This window comes from Ixodes scapularis, unplaced genomic scaffold (genome assembly GCF_016920785.2).
Source record: "Ixodes scapularis isolate PalLabHiFi unplaced genomic scaffold, ASM1692078v2 PGA_scaffold12__126_contigs__length_90152505, whole genome shotgun sequence".
In the NCBI taxonomy this organism is placed as follows: Eukaryota; Metazoa; Arthropoda; class Arachnida; order Ixodida; family Ixodidae; genus Ixodes; species Ixodes scapularis.
Window position 1 is genome coordinate 33,318,462 of NW_024609838.1, and position 24,204 is coordinate 33,342,665.

At 46.8% G+C, this 24,204-nt stretch overlaps 1 protein-coding gene across 1 annotated transcript; it reads right to left on the reverse strand.

Annotated features, from left to right (window-relative positions):
• Nucleotides 1-168: 168 nt before the first annotated feature.
• On the reverse strand, nucleotides 169-16,736 carry LOC8027458 (F-box/WD repeat-containing protein 9). The gene is made up of 9 exons (XM_029988615.3): nucleotides 16,029-16,736; nucleotides 15,729-15,941; nucleotides 15,528-15,670; nucleotides 14,576-14,707; nucleotides 10,620-10,732; nucleotides 9,452-9,692; nucleotides 6,739-6,852; nucleotides 4,557-4,724; nucleotides 169-1,336 (listed from the first exon to the last, which is right to left on the reverse strand). The coding sequence occupies exons 2-9, from the start codon at nucleotides 15,931-15,933 to the stop codon at nucleotides 1,259-1,261; spliced, it is 1,194 nt and encodes a 397-aa protein (XP_029844475.2). The 5' UTR covers nucleotides 15,934-15,941; nucleotides 16,029-16,736; the 3' UTR covers nucleotides 169-1,258.
• Between the last annotated feature and the right edge of the window lie 7,468 nt (nucleotides 16,737-24,204).

Here is a 24,204-nt window from a genome sequence, read left to right on the forward strand (position 1 = left end):
CTAACTATAGGTCCTTAGCATTACAGCACAATTTGGCAACAAAGAAAAGCTCAGATACCTCATTACACTGTGGACATTTATTTGAAAGATTTGAAAGTAGCAGGGTACAATCTAAAGCCCACAGGTCAATGGCGAGTTGTTAAGAGGAAACAAACTGCCACACTGAGACAACAGCGGAATATCACTTTATTTAAACATTTGTAAAAAAAAAAGAAAAAGAAGAAAAGTCAGTAAGGGAAGATTTTATATACAAAAGCATATACACCAGAATATGTTCAATAAGTTAAATGAATTAGTTATGTTAGAAAGAACAAACGGAGGCACTTTGAGTCAGAACGAAACACCGGTGCCAGGAGCTGTCAAGCCCCAAACATTAATGATTGCACCGGCGAAAGGCAACCATCAGTTTTCCGAGATAACTGACATAACAGTTAAACGGACCATGAAACAATTTTGTGTATATCTGCATGAAGTATTCTTTTTTTATTTTATTTTTAGCAAGAGTATTAACGAGGCTGGCCACCCTTTTTGCTCTTCTTTATATTTACTCCCAAAAAGATGGTCCTTTACACTAAAGAAAGAAAAAGAAAAGATACACAGTATCTCTTGGCGACAGAAAATCCACCCAAACAAATTTGGTGGAAGTTGCACACCTACTACTATGCCACTGCTTTCAGTAGTAAAAGAAGAAGAAAAGGAAAACCTGAGACTGCTTCTGGGAATATCTTCCATCAATGTCTGATCTCATTTTACACTTCCTGTGGACAGGCCTCGTGCAACGAACCAACGACCTCTATCGTAGCATTACTGCGATTAAAACATACCTCTTTTACTATACCGACAAAAACACATCTGCATATAAACATATTAAGACCCTTGTTAACTGTATTTGCCATTCAGATACTTTTATATATCACATCACATTCATTGGCAACATTACCCCTTGTATGCCTAGTGGCAGTGTGGACACGTAAGATGCGTTCCACTTGCTACCTTGGCTGCAAACGAATATATGGACATATGGACGCGAAAGTGTGTAGGGCTCACTCAGAAATGCTATTAAAAAAAGAAAACTGCAGCTGGTAGTTGTTTAAAGTGCCTACGTCGCACCAGGACCCAGTCTCCTCTTGACGAGAAAATTGCCCGTGGTAAGTGTAAAGGTCGCCCAGTTTGTAAATGCCACCATCTTGTTTCACGGTCCCCTCCTTGACTGGGTGGGGTATTAATGACCTAAGCAGGTAGTTTAGTTCTTCGCGCCTCATTCCAAAAATCTGGGTCTCCAAACTTCGAGCAGGTCGGTTCCGACCGTGGCCAAGGTCCGGTCGCACACGTGGAACTGCAAGCGAAATGAGACACAAATGCGACAAAATGACGCAGCCGAAAATGGGCGGGGTTCCCACGGTGCCCGAAACGAGTCTCTGACTGGCGTATTTGGCGTCCTATTCCGCCCACACAGTAAAAATTGGTCCTGAAGGGCCACAAAATGACTCCTGGCTGCCGGAGCTTCGGCGGACTGTCGGGCGTCTGCCCCACCCCCATCGTTGCTCCGACAACGCCAGGATTGTAGCCGGCAACAAGACACTTCTGCAACCTCATGGGGCAGAAATCTAAGAACCAATTTTTAGGATGCGGTAAAGTCGCCAGTTGGAGAAGAGTCCTGGGCACCGTACGACGTTAAGGGACTTTCGAGCATTTTCAATTCTATAGCAATGTCTTAAAGGGCGGCCGATGTCCGAGAATCCGTCACTTCAAAAGTGAGGGCGCCTAAAAAAACAAAGCAAAGTTTCCCGTATTTCTTCATCAGCTAAAAAAATGACAAGACGGCGCCTAAGACGGCTTACGTGTGGGAATGCGAAAGCATACGTACGCATAGCACATTAATAACAAGCTGCGCGCCCCGCTACACTCTGCGGAGGCCGGCCGGCCAGGCACTAGAAAAAGTGCTGCGGCGCGCGGGCCGCAGCCATTTTGGTGCGGCCAATCCGTCGCAACCATTTTAATAGCCGTTCCGCGGAGGGAATTTCTCGGCCGTTTTTCGCGGTTACGGACAACGCCGGCTCGGCTACATGGGACCGGTTAATGCTTTCGCATTAAAAGCAAACCTCCGCATTGAGGTCGCACCACCTTTCCCCATGCTTGCAGTCATCAATTTTTGTTTTCTTTCCCGACACAAAAGAGCCCTCTCTCTCTGAATGTTTGAAACAAACACCAAAATAATTTGAGAGGGGCTGAACGATGGCGGTAGTGCTCCCATCTGCAGGAAGAGTTTAAAAGTTCCGAAACATGAGCCACACTGGTGATAAGACCTTTCTGGTCCATACTGGATGGACCAAGTGACACTCGTCGTGATTGGTAGCTGTAAGGTGTTAAAGGGGTACTCCAGCATTTATTTCATTTTCTCAATTTTCCTCAAAATTGCCTAAACACACCAATAAACATAGCTGAACTAAGCCCAAATATTAGGCAAAAATATTATTTTTCAAGAAACCTATTAAAAAAGTTGGTGCTCACTTTTTTTTTTTTTTTACGCTGGAAGTCTTTATTGGCAACAACGAAAAAGTGATGCCAGTGGCAGACACGGGTTCACTCTGGGAAATAGAATTTGTACCCAAATGACTACAAGAAGTTTGATGGTGACAAATGAATGCTCTGGCAGCTCGCTCCAGCATTTCCGCACCAGTACAAAACGAATGCGTGGCTTACTCGCTTTTCTAGAGTGCCCGCTTGACCTGCAAGCCTGCCTGCCAGCAACATCACCGTACTGAGAAGCACGGGCGCACGGGTACATCTGAATGTAGATTTTCGCATGGCCTTCATTTGGCGATTTCACAGTAACTATTCTGAATTTAGAGCCCATGTGGAAAAGGGTAAGGGCCAGGTATTCATAAATCATAGTTAGTTATGGTAGCTAAAAAACGTCGCTTGACAAAATGCTTCAAACCCAGGTCATAGGTTTTTCGGGGTTAATTTAGAAGGGAAATTGGCGGATGCTTTTTCGTTGTTAATTTCTTTCTAAAATATTGGCATACTATTTCGGCGACCTGCTTCAAACGCACACTAAGAACGGTAATTATTGATAAAAAAATCTATAATAAAAAAAAACGCATCTCCACGTGGTGAATGATGTTGATTGGGGCGAAGCTCTGGTGGTGCTTGTCTGCTCGACGCCGAGCCACAGCATGTTGAGCCTTTCGTTCGTTTTCATCTATGTCACGCTGCGGTCAAATGCTCAAATGCGTATATAACCACGTTCCATACCACACATTCTCTTTCTCACATGGATGAAAACGAACGAAAAGCTCGGCATGCTGCGGCTCACCGTCTACGCAGACAAGCACCACCAGAGCTTCGCCCCAATCAACATCATTCACTACGTGGAGATGCGGTTGTTTTTTTTCTCTACACGAGCACGGGAGCACGTCCTCAAGTACTCGTGAGCGTGTGAGCTCACGAGCAGGGGCACGTGCACCCGACGGCGGACGGACATGGTTGGCCCCCTAAGGAGCTTCGCCCCTAAAACTAGGAGTGCACTTCCGCTATCGCATCACATGTGTTGTAGCGATGTCATCTTGGCACTCGCGCCATTCGCCATCATTCTGGGGCGTTTCTACACGTACTCCCAAGCCCAAACTTGGGGACCTTCACGCCATTTTCGCTTCTGCTCTTGATTCAACTTCCGTGACCAAACCATACGTTGTCTACGACGAGTCCTCAGCACCCCGTAACTGGAAGTCGTGCTTTTAGAACCCGCTACAAACTTTCGAGATCTAGCCGTACGGCACGCGAGTTTGTCTGCTTGGATCGTTGTGCGCACGCGCTGGCCCATCAGGGTTTTGGCTATGGCATCAAAGTAAGAACGGCATCTCTTTTCAAACGCCTGCATGCTCAAAGCACCAGAAGCTTTTGCGAAGGACGAAGGCACTATTTGCCGAGGAGGTTCCCACTAAAAGCTGTCAAAACTGAGAATTCCAGTCTAAGAGGGATGGGTTTCAACAAAAACAGTCCTAGCTAAAGCAAATGTATTCAGTGTTTCTCGGTTTGATCCGATTACCGTAAAATCTTAAGAGATAGCCCACCTAAAACCAAGAGAAAATTTGGTGAAAATAAGGAGTGAGCCAACTTTCAGTGTACAATCAAGAAAAGTTAAAAAAATGCTACTTTTAAATCTGTCTCTGTCAAACTTGTTACCAGGGGGGGGGCAAGAAAGCAAGTATCACTGCATGTACTTCCCAGTCAGCAATGTTCGCTTATACACCATAGCTCAATAGACACATTTATGCCATGGCCAACACTGATCCGAACACTATAATTACTAGGAGTGGGCTATCTTTCAGTGTTTAAAAGAAAACAGCAAACCGAGCCAAAAATAGAGGCAGGCTATCTTTCGGGGGTGGGGCATCTCTCAGGATATTAAAGTATGTATTTTTGACACCAACGGATGTTTGTCTGTGTTTTTCGGTTTCACCCGATTTCACATTTTTGACACCCACGGACGTTTCTCGGTGCTTCTTGGTTGGAACCGGAAAGCCTACAGCCCGCTCGTGACCGAAACGCACCCTGGAGACCGTTTGTCCCACGACGCCTTTCGAGATGACTTCTGGGTCCAGGCTGGGCTCCAGCACAAGGATGGGCCCTCCCATGTAAGACACGAGGACGCTGCTCAGTGAGTGGTAGATCCCGGTCGAGACTTTCGACCGGTCAACCCCAACATCCACGCTGACACACTGCGAAACCCAAGCACAGACCACAGCACACGCCATGAGCGTAAAGGATGGTTCACATTTTGGCGACTGCTTCTGACCGGCTGGGCTGGTCCGCAGAGGGTCGTAAGCAGTCACGAAAGGCTTAAAAACCGGCCTTTAGCCTCTCCGGGTGTAAGCAGACTTAAGCCTTAACTAAATAACGGAGCCAGAAAAGCACATTCCTTTCCCTTTTGCCGCCAAATCTTCGCTGGAGGAGAAGGATCGTATGTGCCGAACCACTTCAAGGCGCTCGAGTGGAAGTGTCCCTGTGGAGTGGTGATTTTTGAGTTGTGTGGGCAAAATGCATACTTTCTCCAAGGTCTGACAAGCAGGGAGGTTCTCAAACCTCTGGACATTTTGTGTGGCGTTTGGACGTAATGTGGCCAACTCCTAACTGGCTACACCGCATTCTAACTATGAGTGTGGATGAAGCATGCGGAAATTTGACAAACGTGCCACCACGAGCTTGTGGATTTGACAGGCGCTTTTGATGCATGTGCGATGATCAAGACTGGTACCCGTTTACGTGTTTCATAACTATAAGTAAAAAAAAAAAAAAAAATTAAACCTTAGCTTTCTCAATTTTTTTGTACACTAACAAGACTCAATTAACAAAAAGCTTTAGACTGTTTCAGAGAATCTTGATTTTAACACTTGCCAAAAGCCACCAAGTGCAAAGCACAAATGTGACCTGGCTGCAACCACAAATGAAAAATGACAACTGTAAAGGTGTCTCAAAAAAAAATGCAGAAAGAGTTATAATCTATGTAAGCTTGTGCATTCTTTAAAAAGTAATCAGAACGAAAAACTGTGCTCAAAAACAAGACTGAAGATTGAAAGGAATACTACGACGAAATTTCGGCACTTATTTTTTCGTCTATACCTGTTCAAAGTAGCAGTATCACATCGGACACACCAATATCTTGTGAAAAAAGACACGAAAAGGAAATTTAAAACAAATTAAACGATTAGGAAATGGCACCTGGTGGATGTCGCTAAAGCCTCATTTGTGATGCCCGTCTAGGAACCTTGACAGGTAGTGAGGATGCCCGTCTCGCCTAGAACTATACGCGCCTTGAACCTGACGTCATCCCGACGGCTCTCCGACCAGCATGAGAGAAGAAGGGAGGGACAAACTCTCCTCTCACCAAGATTCTCTCTTGTGTGTCGCAGACTTACCCAGATGTCGCCATTGTCCCTCTACAAGATTATAGAAGATTAACCCGTCACTCAAAATTCACACAAAAGCAGCTTTGTGGATAGTTGCGGTGGCTCAATCGCTGGCGTGCTTCGACCGCTTCGGTGGCTGGAACGGCTAGGGTATCCTGATGACGTCAGCCTCGCCGCAGCTTTGCTCGTCCTGAGACAATCTACGTCACGACCAGGGTGTAAGATAGACAGGTGGGGAAACGGCCCATAGAAGCCTACCGCAGCGCCGTGACCAGATTGTGTACTCGTCTGCTTGCGGGTACCCCCGATTTGCGACAGATGGCGCTGCGGCGAGAGGAAAAAAATTGGAATCGAATTTGCATGGAACTTTATGGGAGAGTGTGCAAAATAAACCGAGAGCACGATATTCCTTCATTGAAAATCCATGAGAAATAATCTCCGTCAGTTTAGCCGGTCGCCACCGGTTGCCCACCCGGAGTGAGAGTTCGCGGTGCTCCACATAGATGGCGCCACAAAAAAAGAGAAAACCGAGGGGGACACAATGCGGTCGCTCATTTGGCTCTCGTTTCACCACCTGTCTATCTTACACCCTGGTCACGACTGCGCCGGATGAGACGTACTCTCCGCTGGCTGCTCTCCGAGAGCTTGCCAGAGTGGGCCGTTAATAAGAAAAAATACAGCCATCAGGCTCAAAAAAAAACATGCAATTGTCATTTAGGGATATTGTGGACCATATTCAGCCTATTTCTGAACACGACAGGTACATTTCAAATTTCGTTGAAGCACTGCTTTAAAGAAAACAGTAGAGAAAAGCCCGTGGCTGTACCTGGAGTTCCTTGGCGCTCCCGGTGGTCATGTCCATGATGTGAACGCCGCCACCCTTCGATCCAACCCACAGCTGTCGCGAGTCGAAAGACAGCGCCGACGGGTGCGAAGCGAACTGCACAGGGATACGCGGGAATTTAATTACCTCATCAGCAATGCGACAAACTTGTCACGAACAGCTCAAGGAACGTTAGGGCGTGGCTCATCGTGCTCATGCTTTGCTATGAAGCACAGTGTAATGCACAGAAAACAATGGGCACAAAAAAGAAGCATGGTGTAAAGCAGCTGTGTGCGTGCCTTCTTCCTTGTGTCCATTGTTTTTTGCACCTTACACCATGCTTCATAACGTTCATCAGCTAGCTTAAAGGAGTCATGAAACGCTTTTTCAACTTTTTTCTGTTTAGCTTTCCTCCTCAACTCATAAATCGCGCATTGTACCAAACAGTTCAAGAAGTCGGAAAGAAGGGAGTCCCCTCTTGCTCGGAATCTCGCTTGTGTAGCCCGGACACAGCCATTGTCCCCCTAGAAGATTAACCCGTCGCTCAAAATTCCGACTAGTTGCTTTCCCCACCCCGTTCACCCCGAAGCTGACAGTGCTGTGGAAGCTACGTGCTCGTTGGGCCAGCCACACATTTTCCACGTGATCACGCCCTCTCGCGCATACCGACCCGCAGAGAATGAGGTCAGGTGATGAAAGGGAGGTGGCTGATTGGTCCGGCAAGCGCGTAGCTTCCACCGCAATGTCAGCTTAGGGGTAAAGGGATTAAGTGAGGTCCGGTGTCGTGTGAAGTGCGCTTGGGCCCTGGTGACGCGCTGCGGGGGCCCGGTTATGGTGGCTAGTAACCCAGTGACGCGCTGCGGGGTCCGCGGATGTATCACAGTGAAAAGGCGGAGAGTTTACGAAGGGAAGGAGGTACGAAATAGTCCGCTATGTTTTGCAAATTTTTGTAGCAAAAGTCAGGCTTCTGACTTTCTAGCTTTGTTTTTTTGGCCCACTGAACGATGTGCCATTAGTAAAATCCCAATATAAATTGATTTACTCCAGCCCAAAATTCGTTTCATGGGTCCTTTAACCACAAGTTCTTCTTGCTGGTTTGCGATTCGTTCTTCGGAGTCCTTGTCGGTTAACACCATAGTCTCATTGGCTGACAAGCGATAAAGCAATAAAAAGATGCCAGGGAACCGTTATGCCCCAAGCTTTTTAGGATGTCAGCCATTATAAGACGCAAGACGTCCTGTCGTATCAGCGACTATGAGACGTATAAATTTGATTCCCCCACCCAGAAAAAATAATTTAAGAAGGGCCTCCGACACAAACATTTGGACTCTCAGAAATGGGCCCTGGGTTTGCAAGTTGAACCAACTACTTAGTGGCAACGAACGATTCTCAAAAAATAAAGTATGCCGCATCTTTTTACTTTCGTTGTTTAACGTTAGAGAAGATTTTCTCTGAACTTTTACGTGAGAACATCTGGGCGAGCAATCTAGAAACAGAGTCTTAGCTAAGACTGCACGAAAGAAAGCACTGCCAGAGGTAGTAGCGTACAAGCGGGGTAACACACAAAGTCAGGTCCCAAGTGCTTCCATATCCAAGGCTTGTTCACAGAGTTTTAGCCAAGACTAGCAAGCCGGCTCCGACGTTCCAGTTGAACACGCTGACTGCCGGCTACCAAAACGGCACGCAAGCAGCACTACTGGCTCAATCCTCCGTCTGCCATTCAATTGATCGTTACCTTGTCGGTATCGACTGCGACACTTCCGTGACGTTTCACAGCCATAAAGGCTTGTTCAGAGTTTCAGTGAGCTCGCGTGCCCTGCGTCCCTTCCAGTGTTGTACATTGTACCTAAGGTACTAGTTCAAGTAGGGTTAGAAAACTTGTACTCTGTTTGAAGTACAATTTCTGAGTATGCACTTGAACTTCACTAAAAATATATATTTTTAGTGAACTATATTTTTTTCTGTTACTTTCAGAGGAAAGTACAACTCTAAGTTCAAAGTACATTCCCCAAATTTGCTACTCTTAAATTTGTAATACAAAATGATGCTTTGATAACAAATAAGTGCCTTGTAAGTTGATTGTGTTAAAAAGTTTGTCAGCGAGTAAAACAACTACTCTGTGGCCACTCAATATTATCCAATATTCATCACCATTTCAGAAAATAGCTGATGCTCCCAGAGTACCCTTGTGGCCATGCGTGCTCCAATAAGAAAACACTGTATAGGGGAATGAAAAGGCATTATGTGTGCTTGACTTCAAAAGTATGCTGTATTTATACTAGTATTTTACTTCATGTACATTGTGCCCGACGTAGTTACAACTTCATTTGAAGCACATAACCTCTAATTTACTTTGTACTTAACTTCGAGTGCTTTTTATATGTACACTGCACAACACCGATCCCTTTGAAACTGCTCGCCACGAGAGGACGCTGTGGTGTCATCTACTAGCCAGCCCTGGAATTACGCACAACTGCTGTCCATTGCAACTCATAAGGGTAGGGCAAGGAACGGAAGGCCAGGGAAGAGGAAGCAGACGGAACGCTAAGGAGAGGAGAAAGTTTCCCCCTCTCTTCCCCAGCATTTCATCTGCATCCTCCTCCCTGGCCTTCCTTTCCCTCACCCTACCTTCTTGAGTTGCAACGGACTATAGACTGAAGGTTTCGCGGCATTTGCAGACGACGGGAGACACGGGAAGCTCCGGCGGTCCTCGAACCTTGATCTGCTGCCTGAGTCTGCGAGCGCGCTGGTCGAAGACACGTAGCCAGTGCGAGTCGCAGCCTGCCACGAGGCTCCGTCCGTCGGTTGCCAGGCAGGTGACGCAGCCCGTTCCACGGTTGTAGCGCGGCGTGGGCTCCTTGCCCTCCCTCGGGTCGTGGCAGTAGACGGTGCCGTCAAAGGTGCCGAAGCACAGCAGGCCGTCGGCGTCACAGATCGATAGCACTATGCTCCGGAATCTGGGGGAGGGGGGCGCATGAAAAACGAGATGTCGGGAACGTGGCGTTTGACGGTAAAAGTGAACGGCGTTTTTAGACCCGCGTAAATAAGCTATGCGTCGCAAAAAGGTGAAACACTGTCGGAATGCAAAATTTGCAGTAGAAATGGACTAGGGAAGTTTGGGAATGTGAAGTTACCTGGCTTAATACGTAAAAGAGAAAGAGGAAACTTTTCTACGAGCCAACTCTCACCCACATCCCAACCTAGAAAAAATTTTAAAAAAGTAACATAAAAGAAGACAGAACAAAATAAAGCATCAAACTGCCTTGGCTAATAGCTCGTACCAGGCGTAGAAGGTACTGAAACTTCGCAACAGTAAGTGAAACTATGGTGAAGCTCTCCTGTAACCATCGGTGTCTGGAGGTGGGGGTGCAAAGGAATGGGGGCAGTTGCCCCCCCCCTCCCCCTCCTCCTCCTCTCACCCCTATACCACCTAGAAGACAAGCCCTGCACTTTCCTTCCTCCAGACATCATTACTAGTGGATCCCCGCTGCATCGCCTACCTCGCACCAGCGTCGCTTCACAAGCGTGACTTCAGCATGCAGAGACGCCAGGGCGGACATGTCTGCCGCTTGGGGCGGGTCAGGGATACTTCTAACTATGACTTCTTGCCAGACCTCGACTTCTAGGTGGCGTTGCCCAAACCCCTACCCACCCGCAATTCTAGGGTTGACCCCCTCATGTGAAAAATATGGTTGCCAGCTCCACCTAGTGAATCAAACTGATTGTATCTGCCACAACATTGTAAGTTGCCAAGTGGGTGCAACCAGACGGCGCGTGTGATCTGCGACAATATCGAAGTGTCGTGGAGGGTATCTTGCTTTTGCGATTTGTTTAAAGCGAGTTTTGATCTGTACAACTCGTTCGGTGGTGAAAGAGCCCCTCACTTGAAGGAGCCGAGGCACTGCAAGGCGTGGTCGAGGTCCCAGAATTTTACGGTGCGATCGAACGAACTGGTGATGAGAACGCCATCGACATTGTGTAGGCTCCAGAGCCAGCCCTGCGACAAGAAATGAGGCAGACTAAGAGGCCGGCATCTTGAGTCCCCCTTCTTTGCTATAGGCCCGTAATTCTCGAGCTACGAGTGGAGAGATACTCCGTGGTCGGTGAGGAGTTAAGAATCCGGTAGGTGCATTGCCTCTAACACACACTCGTTGCCTTTGGCTGCACATTCGACGAAGTGCAATTGAAAGCAGAAAGCTCGTGCTCGAGGCGGAGTAGCTACCAAGCGTTTACCCTGACATTGACTAAAGAGGGAGACATTCCAGTCAGCCCCAAGAATATTTCTTTAACAAACTCAGCAGAAGACATGACAATAGAGGCAGAAGGAAAGAAAAGACAGGGTCAATTTGTTTCTTATAAATAACTTGTAATAAAGGTTACAACCAGCGTGCACAGCTGTAACTAAAAAAAATCCAGTCTCTATCGTATTGTCAATGATGGAAACAAATTGGCAAGCGTAAACTGAAAATAAAGGTTTAATCCGCCAACTATTGCCAGAAACGAGAAAGAACAAGCATCAAAATAACCGCGGCGTCGGCATGGCAGCTGACTTGAATGAGACTGCGAGAGTGAATGCGCACCTCCACGTTAAGAGAATGAGTCAGCAAGGTCATGTTGAGCTCCTTATCTTTTGCACTCTAGATAAGAGTAAGCCTGAATCTTCTAGAAGTTCAGAGAAGTGTTCCTTCTCGGTCATGCACGCGGCATTACTCCCACCCTGAAAAGCGCAACGTCCGGACGCTACTTGAAATAAAACAAAGCTAAAGCAAATGACCGTTTGCAGTAGACCATGGGGTCATCTGAACTATGAAAACGCTCGATCGTGGCGGCAGGTTTGCGAAGCTGGCAATGATTCGGATGGCGGCTGGCGTCGTTCTGGCTTTCTTTGGAGTCGGGACAGGTTTTCGCTGCGTCAAACGGTTCGCTCTGAGGTCGACGACTATTCCATGACCAGTATTTTAGTATTCCACGACTAGTCCATGACTAGTATTCGCATGTAAAGTCTATTCTGAGAATGACGTTCCTTGCACAGTCATTGAGGACGACAAATTTCCTGGAAATGTTTCACTGTGGATCTCGACGCAAGCCGCACACCTCCCCTGGCGTGATGAGGTGTCCTCTGGCGGTTAAAATTCGTGGACAATCCCACGGCATCGTCACTTTTCTAAGGCGGCGAGAGAGCTTCCCACTTAAAAGGGAATAGTCTGCTCCAGTGTCGATGAGCGTCGTCGCGTTTCGTTCGTCGACTACCACGTCGAGGTTATTTAACACCTTCGCGGGAGCGTCTTTTCGATGTGTCCCGTTCCTGGAGTGGGAGCCCTCCAACATTCATGCAGCTCCTTTGCGTCGTTCGTCCTTGGCAATACCACACCCCTGTGTTGCTGCACGTAGTTTTCCTCGCGATGCAGGGGAGACGGGCCTTCCCGGCATGACCTATGAGGAGGCTATGCGGGGCATCGCAGCAAAGGCGAGCAAGCTCCTCGGGACAAGGCAAGCGCGGTGAACAATGGACGGCGAAGACACTTGTTCATTTCTTGCGGGCGGTCGTCGCACAAAGCGGCACGGGTCACCCAGATAGAACTTGCGCATCCCCATTGGCCTGCAAGGGCGTCGGCGATAAATGTGGTAGACTTCCCCGCAGCGGAAGCACGGTGGGCGTCGGTCGGCCGTTCTCCGGATGTCCGTCTTCCTTGGCGCCGACCGTTCTCGACGGACATACCGGGGTTGTTCCTCCCGACGTCAAACGTTTTGGGGTATGTGCGCGTAGCATCGAGAAGTGGCCGGGTACCGGCAGGCAACCGGCAAAGTTGTTGGGTCGCAGCGGGCGGCATAGGTCGACGCTGGCTCCTCTGGGGCGGCCATGTCGACGAGAGCTTCCGGTCGCAAGGCCCACTGGACCTCGTTGCGTACGATCTCGGTAACCGAAGGCAAGGTCGGGCATTCGTCGGAGAGGAGTAGCTTTCAGGGCTCCTCTCGGACGACGTCCCAGACGATTCCACATATGTCCGACGTACTGGACCAGGTAGTAGCCGATAATGCGAGGCCAGTGCCCAGAAGGCATGTTCGATGTCCGTGGCCTCCGTCATGAATTGTTTGGCGGTCGCGGGTGTACTGCGCATGAGACCCCTAAGGATATTTTCTTTGACCACCCGTACGAGGATCATAAATTTCTTCGCCTCGGGATCTGCTCGGCTGCCGAGTCAAAGCACGTCCTCAACGAAGCCGACAATACTTTGGTTGGGGCCTGGAACCCTTGCCCGAAGCAGCTCCTCGGCGCGTTCCCGTCGCCGCTAGGTCCCAAACACTCGGCAGAGCTCGTCCTTGCAAGCTTCCCAGGTGGTGATTGCCACCTCTTGGCTTTCATACCAGGTATGTGCCGTTCCCTTGAGAGAGAGAAGTAGACACTCTGCGGGCGTTTCTCCGGCATCCGCCCATTGTGACGGGCAACTTGCTTATACTGTTCCGTCTGGTTGTCAATGCCTTCGTAAACTTCGCCGCGGAAGAGCGTTGGCGTACGGGGTGCGGCGGGCAGGAACGTAACAGGGGATACAGCAACAAGGGTCTTGGTCAGCTGGCCCCGAGAAAGCATTTTGGGGTTCGTAGACTTCTTTCTTGGTTGTTTCACCACTGGACCAAATTTCGGCAGTTGGCCTCAAGTACAGCAGCTTGCTCAGGCATCGGCTTGCTCCACAGAAGGAAGTTTTCCGGTGCTTCAAATCGATCTGGTCCGGTGGTTCTTTAAAAGCATACGAGGAAAGGACACAAAAAGTTACCCCGCACCTCCAACAGATATCTAGCGGGTGAAAACAGATCAACAAGCGTAAACTGAAAAGAAAAGTATAACTGGCGAACTTATGCCAGAAACAAAAGAAAGAATGAGTTCCGAAACGGCAGCAACCAACGTCGCAGCGTCGGCGTGACAACTGGCTGGAACAAGACTGCGAGGGTGAATGTGCCTCGTCGTCGGGACAGCAAGTTGGCAAGGCTCTGTCGGGCTTCTTATCTGCTACGCTCGGCATCTCAAACGTTGGCCCTAGAATGTTCAAGAGTCATGGTCATGTTGGCTTCCTTTTCTTTTACACTCGGGGCAAGAGTAATCTCGAATCGTCCAGAAGTATAGAGAAGCGTTCCTTCTCGGTCATGGGTGCGGCAATAGGGCCTCAGCCGGCAAAAGAGAGATGGCATTGATGATAAAGACCACAAAAACCTGATTCAATAAAAACCTTAAAAAAATTTAAAAAAAGATTCAAGAGTGTGAAGAGTGTATGCACATCATCAAGAGGAGACAGTGCAGCTAACTCGACCGTCGTTACATTAGCTGACTGCATGAGCGGTTTCGAGACCTACCTGAAGAGTTTGTAGCACTCTTGAACTGTGTGTCTGGTCACACTTTTGCAGTTAGCATAAAGGTTGCTTCGCACGTTTGAGCTCTGATTGGGCTTATGTTTACTGTGCTCACTTTCAACTGTTTACGATGAGAGAAGGCAGCGGTCCCATCTATCAGATAGCACTGCAATGTTTCCAATCCACATATAACTACACTAAAGGTTTTGTAGAGTACTTCTAAGATATAATCTACAAACCATTTATGACAAACGCTCGCTTATAACATTGTCAGAATTATTCCAAGCGTACAGTATGAGAATGATCTGTAAACAGTTATAAAAATATATACGAAGATTGAAAGTGTTCCAGGCCAACCAGGTAGGTTGTGCCAGCGTGGCTCCTTGACGGAAACGTGCGCACTAGCTATGACACGTCCAGTGGGCTGGTCCACGCTTCACACACATACATTTTTAATCCGTGAAACAGTGAGCGGCCCTCGTCAACTACGACTTACGTCATGGGCATCCACCACCGAGTGCACCAGTCGCTCCTGCCTGCTGCAACTTTCTGGAGCGCTGGTCTTCTCTCGAACATCCCAGATGTGCAGGTCGTGGTCCCTGGATGTCGTGGCACAGACAGAGCCTTTCTGGAATTTGAGGTAAAGGTATGACCTCTGGGAGCCGTGACATTTCCTTTTTCATTTGATAAATTTCACAGTTATCCGAACTAATGCACACAATTGCAGGTGAAGAAAAGCAGGATAGCCTTCAAGGTTTTCCACTTTAACAGAGCAAACACTGGAGAGGATGCGAGTGAACTTGCCTCTTCTCCCGCCTCCTCTTTAGTGTTCACTCGCCAAAGTGAAGAGTGGAGACTTTGCACGAAAATCTTGCCCGGCTTTTTTTTTTCTTTTTAGCATTCTTAACATGCAACAGAGTGTAGTTTGCTGCTTTCTTAGTGATGTTAAAAAGGTGGGGAGATACACAAGTGACGAATTTTGGGCAGTTTCTTAGGCGTGGTGATGTTCAACAGCATGGAGTGGCTGGAACTCGCGAGTTCGAGGTAACAAAGTCCGTGGCATAGTACTCTATCTGTGGCGTTATCCTTACCGCTCCTAAGTTGGCACTAACGGCACGGAAGATAAAAGAAATTATCATAACGAATGTGAATTATGTGTTTTAAAGGTTACGGAAGGGTATATACAACATTTGCTCCTAAACTGACAGTGTAGAGGAAGCTATGTGCTCATTGGACCAGCCCTACATTTATCTTTTGCCACATTATCACGTTTTTGCTTAAAACCCACACGGAGAAAGGGGGGTCAGGCAACGAAAGGAAGGTGGTCCGGTGACAGCTTAGGTGTTAAAGGGGCATAGCCGAAAAGGAACTGATGAAAACTGACTGGATCAAGGTAAACTTTTTGGCTGCTTGAAGCAAACAGGTGACAGCAGAAACTAACCACTCACATCTATCAGCAAAACAGAATTGAGCGACCCTTCGTGGGGGTCACGAATGGTTATTTTTGCCATCTTGTTTTCCCAGTCGGTCCATTGCTCGAACTGGCGCTCCCTCTCAAGGCAGGTTTCCTTCCAATCAACGCTTTCGTTGTCTGCGGAAAGATGGAGTTAAATTAAAATAAACCGTTTCAAAGTTCGCCGCACTCTCACCTGGTGCTACCGGATACTTCTTGGGCCACCTTAGGAACAGCTTCTGTTGCCAGAAGCTGGAGTCGCTCAGCACGGCCGAAAAACGCGTGCACACTTTACTCACTACGCTGACCACAAACTTGGCGTCCAGCGAATAAAATATCCGAAAGAGTATTTCGTTCGGTAGGGCCTCGAAGCACGCCTGCGCAGGCCTTGTCGTCGTCATCCTTAAACCTGAAAACGAGTCACGAAAAAGAGCAATTTCGAGTAAATACATACACCCACACTCTGCTATGTATCATTGTTTTCTTTGGTGCTCACCTAGTTGGCATCAGCGACAAGGGCGACTCTGGTAGGCGTTCGCTATGTGCAAGCGTAAACAAATTCGGAACAAAGGCTTACGTAAGCTTTTCACGTTCGTTTCAGGGGCAAGTGTCTTTGCTGTGTCCCATTTCACGAACCAGTGACAGAGGCTGTAGCATCGCGGAATCGCGCGCGGCACAACACACGATCGGGGTTTTCAAAAGAATCGAAAATGGCGCACACACTCTGTATCCAGTGCAGTGTGCTTCCAGCTTCCAGCTCGTCAAAGCTGGAAGCTTGCCTGACTTGCTGGTTGGTAGAAACGGGTACGACGTTGTTCGCTACCAGCACTACCAGCCGGGTCGCAGCACAGAAACAGCGGTACAGCTGTTTGAGGAAGGAGAAGCACCGACAGTCAGTCTAGAAAAAATAAAGTTCCAATATAACAGTAGGGTTACATATAGCGCCGCCTAGCATGTGGGGATTTTAATAAATGAACAATTTACAGGAACTGCGAACCTATCAAAGTTCTATCAATTAATTTCTTTGAATTTGAATTTTTTTGTATGTTAACTTTATTTTTTAAAATTTACCTCCTCATTCACTTCAAATATCGCCCGAAGGATAGGAAGTTTCGGTTTCCTATTAGAACGCATATCTGCACCACCTCGCCTCTCTCGTAGGAGTTAGTATGTATGATCTCTATGCTCGTAGGCTTGAAGTAGCAGAGGGAAGTGTGGTGCAAGCTGGCGTTATTTGGTCTAGAGCAGAGTAGCGCAATCTAGAACGCCGTCTCTCGGCGACTAGCGGCGAACGCCCGGAGGTTCCAACTGCGGTCAGAAATGCATGGAGAACGTGAGAAAATCGTCGTTTCTTCAGTTTTGTGGGGATCTGCGGAATGGAAATCATTTTTGACATAATAATGAAACATTTTAGAATAATATGCGATAAGTTTTGTGCCATACAAGGACGTAACTTTTTTTTAAAAATTGCCTGAGCGGCATCATGCAGCAGACGACACGGCGACGTCACACCATTCACGTGACCCGCTCCGGCCAACCCGAAAAGCCCATCTCCGCTGCGAGCCAAAATCGTCTGCTTCAAACGCCATTGCCTTGGAAATTGCCTTCTCAAACTTTGCACACGCATCCGATATTATTGAAACTTTGATAAAGTGTTTAGCGCTTTACTAACTTCAAGACAGGCTAGTTTTGAAAAATGTGAACTCGCCGTTAGTTTTTTAATCAGCCATGTTATGTCGATCTCCATGTATTCTCCCATAGGGCGGGCCGCCTCCTGGTCTGCCTCCTGGAACCCTGAGTACCACGTGACTCGCGCCGAGCCGCTCTGTCGGCCATGTTGTCGGCAAAACACGGAGTTCAAAGGATTGCGCTACTCTGCTATTTGGTCCACCTTCGTGATTCGAATAAGGATGCGCTTTGGCCGGCAGGACCACTGGTACAAAGAGGCGCCCCAACAAAAAGGTTTACGGGCGACACTTTGCAGACGTTTTGACGTCGTCTGTTATCGTCGCCGCGCGTGCGAAGAATGGAAGAAGCCCTCTGATTCTCTCCGCTCTTGGCGCCAGGGAAGCCAAGTTTTTCGGGTTTTTCTGTCAGCCGCGTAGCGGGGAGCCCCGGCATCCCGCCAGTAACGACGGGATGAAGGGAGGGTTTTCCTGTCGTCTGCTTGAAAGTCTTGTTTTCAAACAGAAAATCCGTACCAACGCGGAGCACAGAAGTAGTGATTGGGTTAGTGTGCTGTGTTGTATTGATGTTTGAATGTGGCGTGCGCTGATCTCTTCCCGCTCCCGCGAGGGAAACCGCCGGACGGCCATCTTGTTCATAAACAAGTTGCGGTTTCGCTAGCGTTACAGAGACTGGCGGCAGCGCGACACCCCCTGAGCTTGACACCCCCCTGGGTGCAGCGCTCAGGGGGGTGTCGCGGCGGGCTACGAGAGCGGGGGGGGGGGGGGGGGGGGGGGGGGGGGGGGGAAGGGGGGTGGGGGGGGCCTGTCGCGGCGGGCTGCCGCCCTGGGTACCGCTGACCCTCGTGACGCTACTGCCCATGAGGATGACCTTGTCCGAATTCACTAGTTGATTTCTAAAGCTGGTAGTTCTTTGTTTTGTTTATAAACTATTACGATCGATTTAGTTTTACCGTTAATATTGATACTTGTTTTGGTGCAAAAGGTACCACTGTTTTTCATCTCAATGCCCGCTCCGTAAAACATAAAGTAGATTACATTGTCACTCTTTTTGAGATGTTTGTAAAGTTACTTTTGACGTAATGATGTTTTCCGAAACTTGGTGTCAATCTGACCAGGATGTGTTAATCTTACCAAGCTATAATAACTTTTCCCTGAATAGAAGTGGACGCAGAGGGGGTAATGTTTCAATTATGGTAAATAGGGACTTTCAGTGGGAAAAGCTACTTTCGTTTACGCAAATTACAGAGGAATTCGAAATCTTGAGTTTGAAATGTAAAAATACACTGTTTTCTGTTGTTTATCGTCCGCCTCCAACAGATTTTGGCAATTTGTTTTTCTTTGTTGGACAGCTATTTAGAATTTGCGTCTACAAATAATTTATCAGTTATCGTAAGAGCTAATTCTAATGTTGACATGCAAAAAAAAAAAATCGAGTCTGTCACTGCAACTAAATAACACTATTGCTTCCTACAGGTTTTTGAACATTATCTCGTCGCCCGCTAGAACAACATGATTCGTCGGAAAGTATAATCGAGCTTTTTGTTACAAATGGAGGTAAGCGAGTAAACAGTGCTGGCACAATTTCTAACGACATTAGTGACCATCAGAGGTCGGCATTTTAGGTCGCCCTCACTCACCCTCACCCTCAAAGCCACACTCACCTAAACCCCTCACTCACCCTCACAGCTACACTCACCTTCAGCCCCTCACTCACCCTCACCCTCACAGTCACACTCACCTTCAGCCCTTCGCTCACCCTCACTGAACCTCACGGCCCTCACGGCGCTCACGCCCCTCACGCCCCTCACCGCCCTCACGGCCCTCACGCCACTCACCGCCCTCACCGCCTTCACGGCCCTCACCGCCCTCACGGCCCTCACCGCCCTCACGGCCCTCACGGCCCTCACCGCCCTCACGGCCCTCACCGCCCTCACGGCTCTCACGCACTCATAGCCCTCACGCCATTCACCGCCCTCACGGCCCTCACCGCCCTCACGGCCCTCACCGCCCTCACGGCTCTCACGCACTCATAGCCCTCACGCCATTCACCGCCCTCACGGCCCTCACCGCCCTCACGGCCCTCACCGCCCTCACACCACTCACCGCCCTCACGCCACTCACCGCCCTCACGGCCCTCACCGCCCTTGCGGCCCTCACACCCCTCACGCCCCTCACGCACTGATGGCGCTCACGCCACTCAGGCCAGCTTCAGATGGGGCAATTTCGCCAGAAACTTCACGTCGCAACACCAGCAACACGGGCCGGCCCGCGATCACCACGCAGCAACCAATTGCAGCAATTTGCCATCGTCATCATAAAATTTTATTTTTCTTGCACTATTTAGACAAAATTACGCGTTATAAACGTGTTTTTATGCATTTAAATCTCGTTAAGAATACTAATGCACCTTTCTGAAACAGTTTATTTCCAAAAAAACGATCAATTTCAAACCCGAGCCAAGTCTTTCGGTGTCATCATCACCGGCACGAGGTATCACGTGAAAATTTTGCGTCCCTGATTGGATGCAGCCGCTTCAAACGCATTCGAATTGCTCCGAGTTGCTTGCTTATTTCGAGCCGGACCCGATCTCAGCAATTCGTGTTGATCTAGGGAAAGCTAGAGAACAACCCACCATTAACACCAAAATTGGTGAGAAAGATGCTCGATTTGAAGGGAGCCTCACGCACTCACCGCCCTCACGCACTCATGGCCCTCACACACCTCATGCACTCACCGCCCTCACGGCCCTCTCGCCTCTCATGCCACTCACTGCCCTCACGCACTCATGGCCCTCACACCCCTCACGCACTCACCGCCCTCACGCCACTCACCGCCCTCACGCCCCTCACGCACTCATGGCCCTCATGCCCCTTACCGCCCTCACCGCCCTCATGGCCCTCATGGCCCTCACAGCCCTCACCACCCTCACGGCCCTCACGGCCCTCACAGCCCTCACGGCCCTCACAGCCCTCACGGCCCTCACCGCCCTCACAGCCCTCACGGCCCTCAGAGCCCTCACCGCCCTCACGGCCCTCACTCACCCTCACACTCATGAATATTCCTGGTTCGGAAACTCACTCACCCTCACCTCACCTGTGAAGATGAGGGTGAGTGAGGGTGAGTGAGGGCCCTCATGAGTGAGGTTTGCCGAGGTATGGTGACCATGCTCCGATTTTTGTTTCTTTCTGTGATTTAAACATAAAAAATAAAATGAGAAAAAAAAAAGTTTTTCTTTTCAGGACATATCTGATAAAAACTTGCTGGCGTTTGGAAACGAGATGGCAGACATAAATTGGACGCCAGTTACGTTACAAGCAAACATTGATGACGTTCCTTAGCATTAAAAGAAAAGCCTATCACAGATGCTTTCCTTATAAAACAATTACTGAGTCAAAAAAAAAAAAACCGAAAACCTTAGATTACGTTTTTACACCTAAAAAAGTCATGCATAAAAATGTTTATACAGAATGTTTCTTACTACAAGGGACCCTAATATATTGATAATATTTAAAAAGTATCGTAATGCTCTGAGCCGCTGACTTCGAACACAAAAAGGCCAAATATGACTACTACAAAACTTTATTCAAGAAATGTTTAAAAAAATAAAAAAATAAACGTCCAGGTATGTTGTCTGGAAATCAATAAATGATATATTCTCCAGCGTGATAAACAACATAATTATTTAGGGTAACTCGAGGTAGATGGAAGTTTGCTGTCTGGAGCCATATTGGCCGAGTGTGTAACTCTCACTTTCTGAACGTGGCTTCGAGTTCATACTGCAGTGCTGCAATAAATGGCATTTCTCAAATTATTAGTGAATCTCTGTTTTTTAATCCAACAAGCGAACATGAAGCGTTTCGCGTATTTATGGGCGTAAAAAAACAGCAAAACTTGTGATATTGACGATCTTCAAATAAAACCGATTAAATTTGTTCTTGGTATAATTACACCATGCCTTATACATATTTTTTTTTTTAATTTGTGTTTTTCATGCAGGTAATTCCCACACAAAAAAAAAAATGAAACTTGCCAAAGTGTCTATGATATATAAGGGAGGCGACAGAAATGTTCTGCCAAGTTATAGACCCATATCCGTTTTGCCTGTTTTTTTTAACGGAATTGAAAAGATTATCGTTTGTCGTCGTGATAGTTTTCTCCAGAAACACTCTGTAATTACAAAATTCCAGTTTGGCTATAAAGAAAAAGAAAATCTACTGAATCCGAACTTCTTTTACTGAAAGATATAATATTACAGAATATGAAAAACAAACTCTTGCTACTTGGCATTTTGATCAATTTCAGTAAAGTTTTTAAATTGCTTCAATCATAACATACTTATCGACAAGCTAAGCAGATATGGTATACGTGGTACATAACTTTCACTTTTATCCTCATAGGCAATCTGTAGTAATCGATGGCCATTTCTCATCAATGTTACAGATAAAGTACGGCGTGCCACAAGGTAGTATTTTGGGTCCATTTCTTTTTAATATTTATATCAGTGATCTTTTGAATATTACCGAAAATGTCCTTTTTGTCTTGTATGTCGGCGACAGTCTGTTCCCCAGTGACGCAAATGCGGATAACCTAATAACCAAAGCAAACTTTATATTGTATAGTTTTTTTTTTTTTTTTGTGGTCGCAACCAAAAGGGCTTATATAATAATGAAACAAAAAAGGCAATTCTATTCAAATCGTTCAGTAAACACGTAAATATAAATGAAACTCTCCGTTTTCAATCTATACCGATTGCATTAGTGAAAGAACATAAAACATTAGGAATTATATTTTCAGAAAACTTACAATGGGATAAGCACGCGAACTAGGTTGTCAATAAATTATGCAGAATTGTTGATGTACTTGCACGTTGTAGAGGCATTCTCCCGGAAAAAAATAAAACTTCAGATATATCATCCGTTATTTAAATTCCAAATAGCTTATTGTCATCTCGTTTGGGGAACGAACGACCTCATGGACAAATTTGAACAAAATATCATTACTAGAAAAAAAAAAAAAAAAAACTTTCAGTCTTTCTGCTTTGGTGAAGAAGGAAGAGCAGCGGAGTGTAGCTTCTGTTCTCAGCGGTGGCTTTCCAGGCAAGCGTTCTGCTCTTCTTTCGGAAGGGGTTCTGAAGCGCTCGACGCAGTGTAACTTTAGGCCTCGCAGCAGTTGCCGAACCATTCGCGCTGCTGCGCACATCGCCGCTCGTTCCGTTATACCTCTTCTTCCTCCGAAGAAATGTTGCCGCCATCTGTGAGCGACGGCGGCAACCAGAGTGTTGTGTCGACATTTCTTTGGTACCGGACACGATTCTGGGGAAACTAGCCCTTAACAGCTCCGCTGTAAAAAGTGTTTTGCGCTTTGTTGGAAACGTTCATTTCTTAGCCCACACAGAAGTTCTATTTTCAGGATACAAAATTGTAAATATACATCTATTTTATGAGTACCTTTCGACTCGGTCTTTTCGATTTTCTTCCCCTGAATGCATGTATTAGTTTTCTAAAACAGACATCAGGATTGGTCAAAAACATGAACGCCATCCGCATCCATCTACTCAGAGGTATGGAAAGTGTCTCCGTTTCGTACGAACTACAGTTACCAGTCTTTAAAACATAATCGACCTTCATTGCTCAACAAATATCATGTAGGTTACGTGGACATTTAGTTACTTACTTGATGAACAACCAGTAAAGCGGGTCGAGGAGGACAAGTATTTAGGAAACTGAACTGGAACCAGCACTTAAAATTGACGGTTAACAAAGCGAGGGCACTTTGTTTGCGTGTCGCAGGAAATTAAAATTTGCTGATTTTGACACTAAAGTTATTGCTTATAAAAGTCTTATTAGGCCTGTGCTAGAATATGGTAGTTTAGTATGCTGCTCTTTCACACAAAATGGCACATTAAGAAGCTTGAAAGTATCTAAAATTTAGCTGCTCGGTTTATTTTTAATGATTATCGTAGAGAAACATCGTCCACTGAATTATTTATTAGAACGAAGCTTCAGCCGTTGCAAATAAAAGCAAAAATTGATGGATTAAGATTACTGTTCAATAATACTTAACGGCACTCTTCATGTTCAAAGCTCTAACTATATACAACCATTATCGACTGGGTCCTGACGTCTAAACCACACAAGAGCGTTAAAAGAATACAAGTTCAAAAACGACTGTTTTAGATATCCTTGTTTCCCTCGGGCAATTAAAAAATGGAACGAGCTACCAAATGATGTCGTCGTCAACACAACTGTTGCTAATTTTGTATCTGCTCTTGAATTTATACTTAATTGAGTTTTCTTTTATAAATTTGAATCTTGTTTACATGTTTGCACCCACTCCTACCTTGACTCCTTGAGTGGAGCCAGTAGTATTTCAAAATAAAAATAAAAATAATAAATATAAACCCTAAACCGTTGTACTTACTTTTTCTATAGAATTTTTGTGTAAACCTATGAAACCTAGCTCTTTTACGTATGTATTTTACTTGTTGCCTGTTGCTATAATCTCTGCAGTTATTTTTGTGTTCCCGTAGCGATCTGCCAAAGTGCACGGGGCCTGGACCTCGGCAAGTCACCATGCGTTGACGTTTTGTCCGTGGCTCCGGCGTCTGTAACCTGTACAGATGCAAAAATAAAAATTATTATTATTATTATTATTATTATTATATTAATATTATTATTATTACTATTTCTGCTACTGACAACATAGGGACAGGAGAAGGGGCCGTTTGGCATGGCTTCAAAGCTGATAATGTCGGTTCGCTCTATCAAACAATTAATGCTTTCGCATAAAAAAAAAAAAAAATTAGAAAAGTTAAGGGGGGGGGGGGGGGAGGGGGGGTCAGGACGTCTCTTTGGATCCGCATATGGGTACTATGCTCATCCAATTCGAAAGCCGCAGGGGAGGGGATTGAACCCAGGATCCCTGAATTCGCAACTTATGGCGGCGATTCGAAAAAAAAATAAAAAAATATTGTACTAGTGACGT

Coding starts and splice junctions, on each gene's coding strand:
- LOC8027458 (XM_029988615.3), bottom strand. CDS start 15,933: ATGACGACGACAAGGCCTGCGCAGGCGTGCTTCGAGGCCCTACCGAAC. Junction 9,693..10,619: donor CAGTGCCTCGGCTCCTTCAA/GTGAGGGGCTCT, acceptor CCCCTCCCCCAG/ATTCCGGAGCATAGTGCTAT. Junction 1,337..4,556: donor TGGGACAAACGGTCTCCAGG/GTGCGTTTCGGT, acceptor TTTCGCTTGCAG/TTCCACGTGTGCGACCGGAC.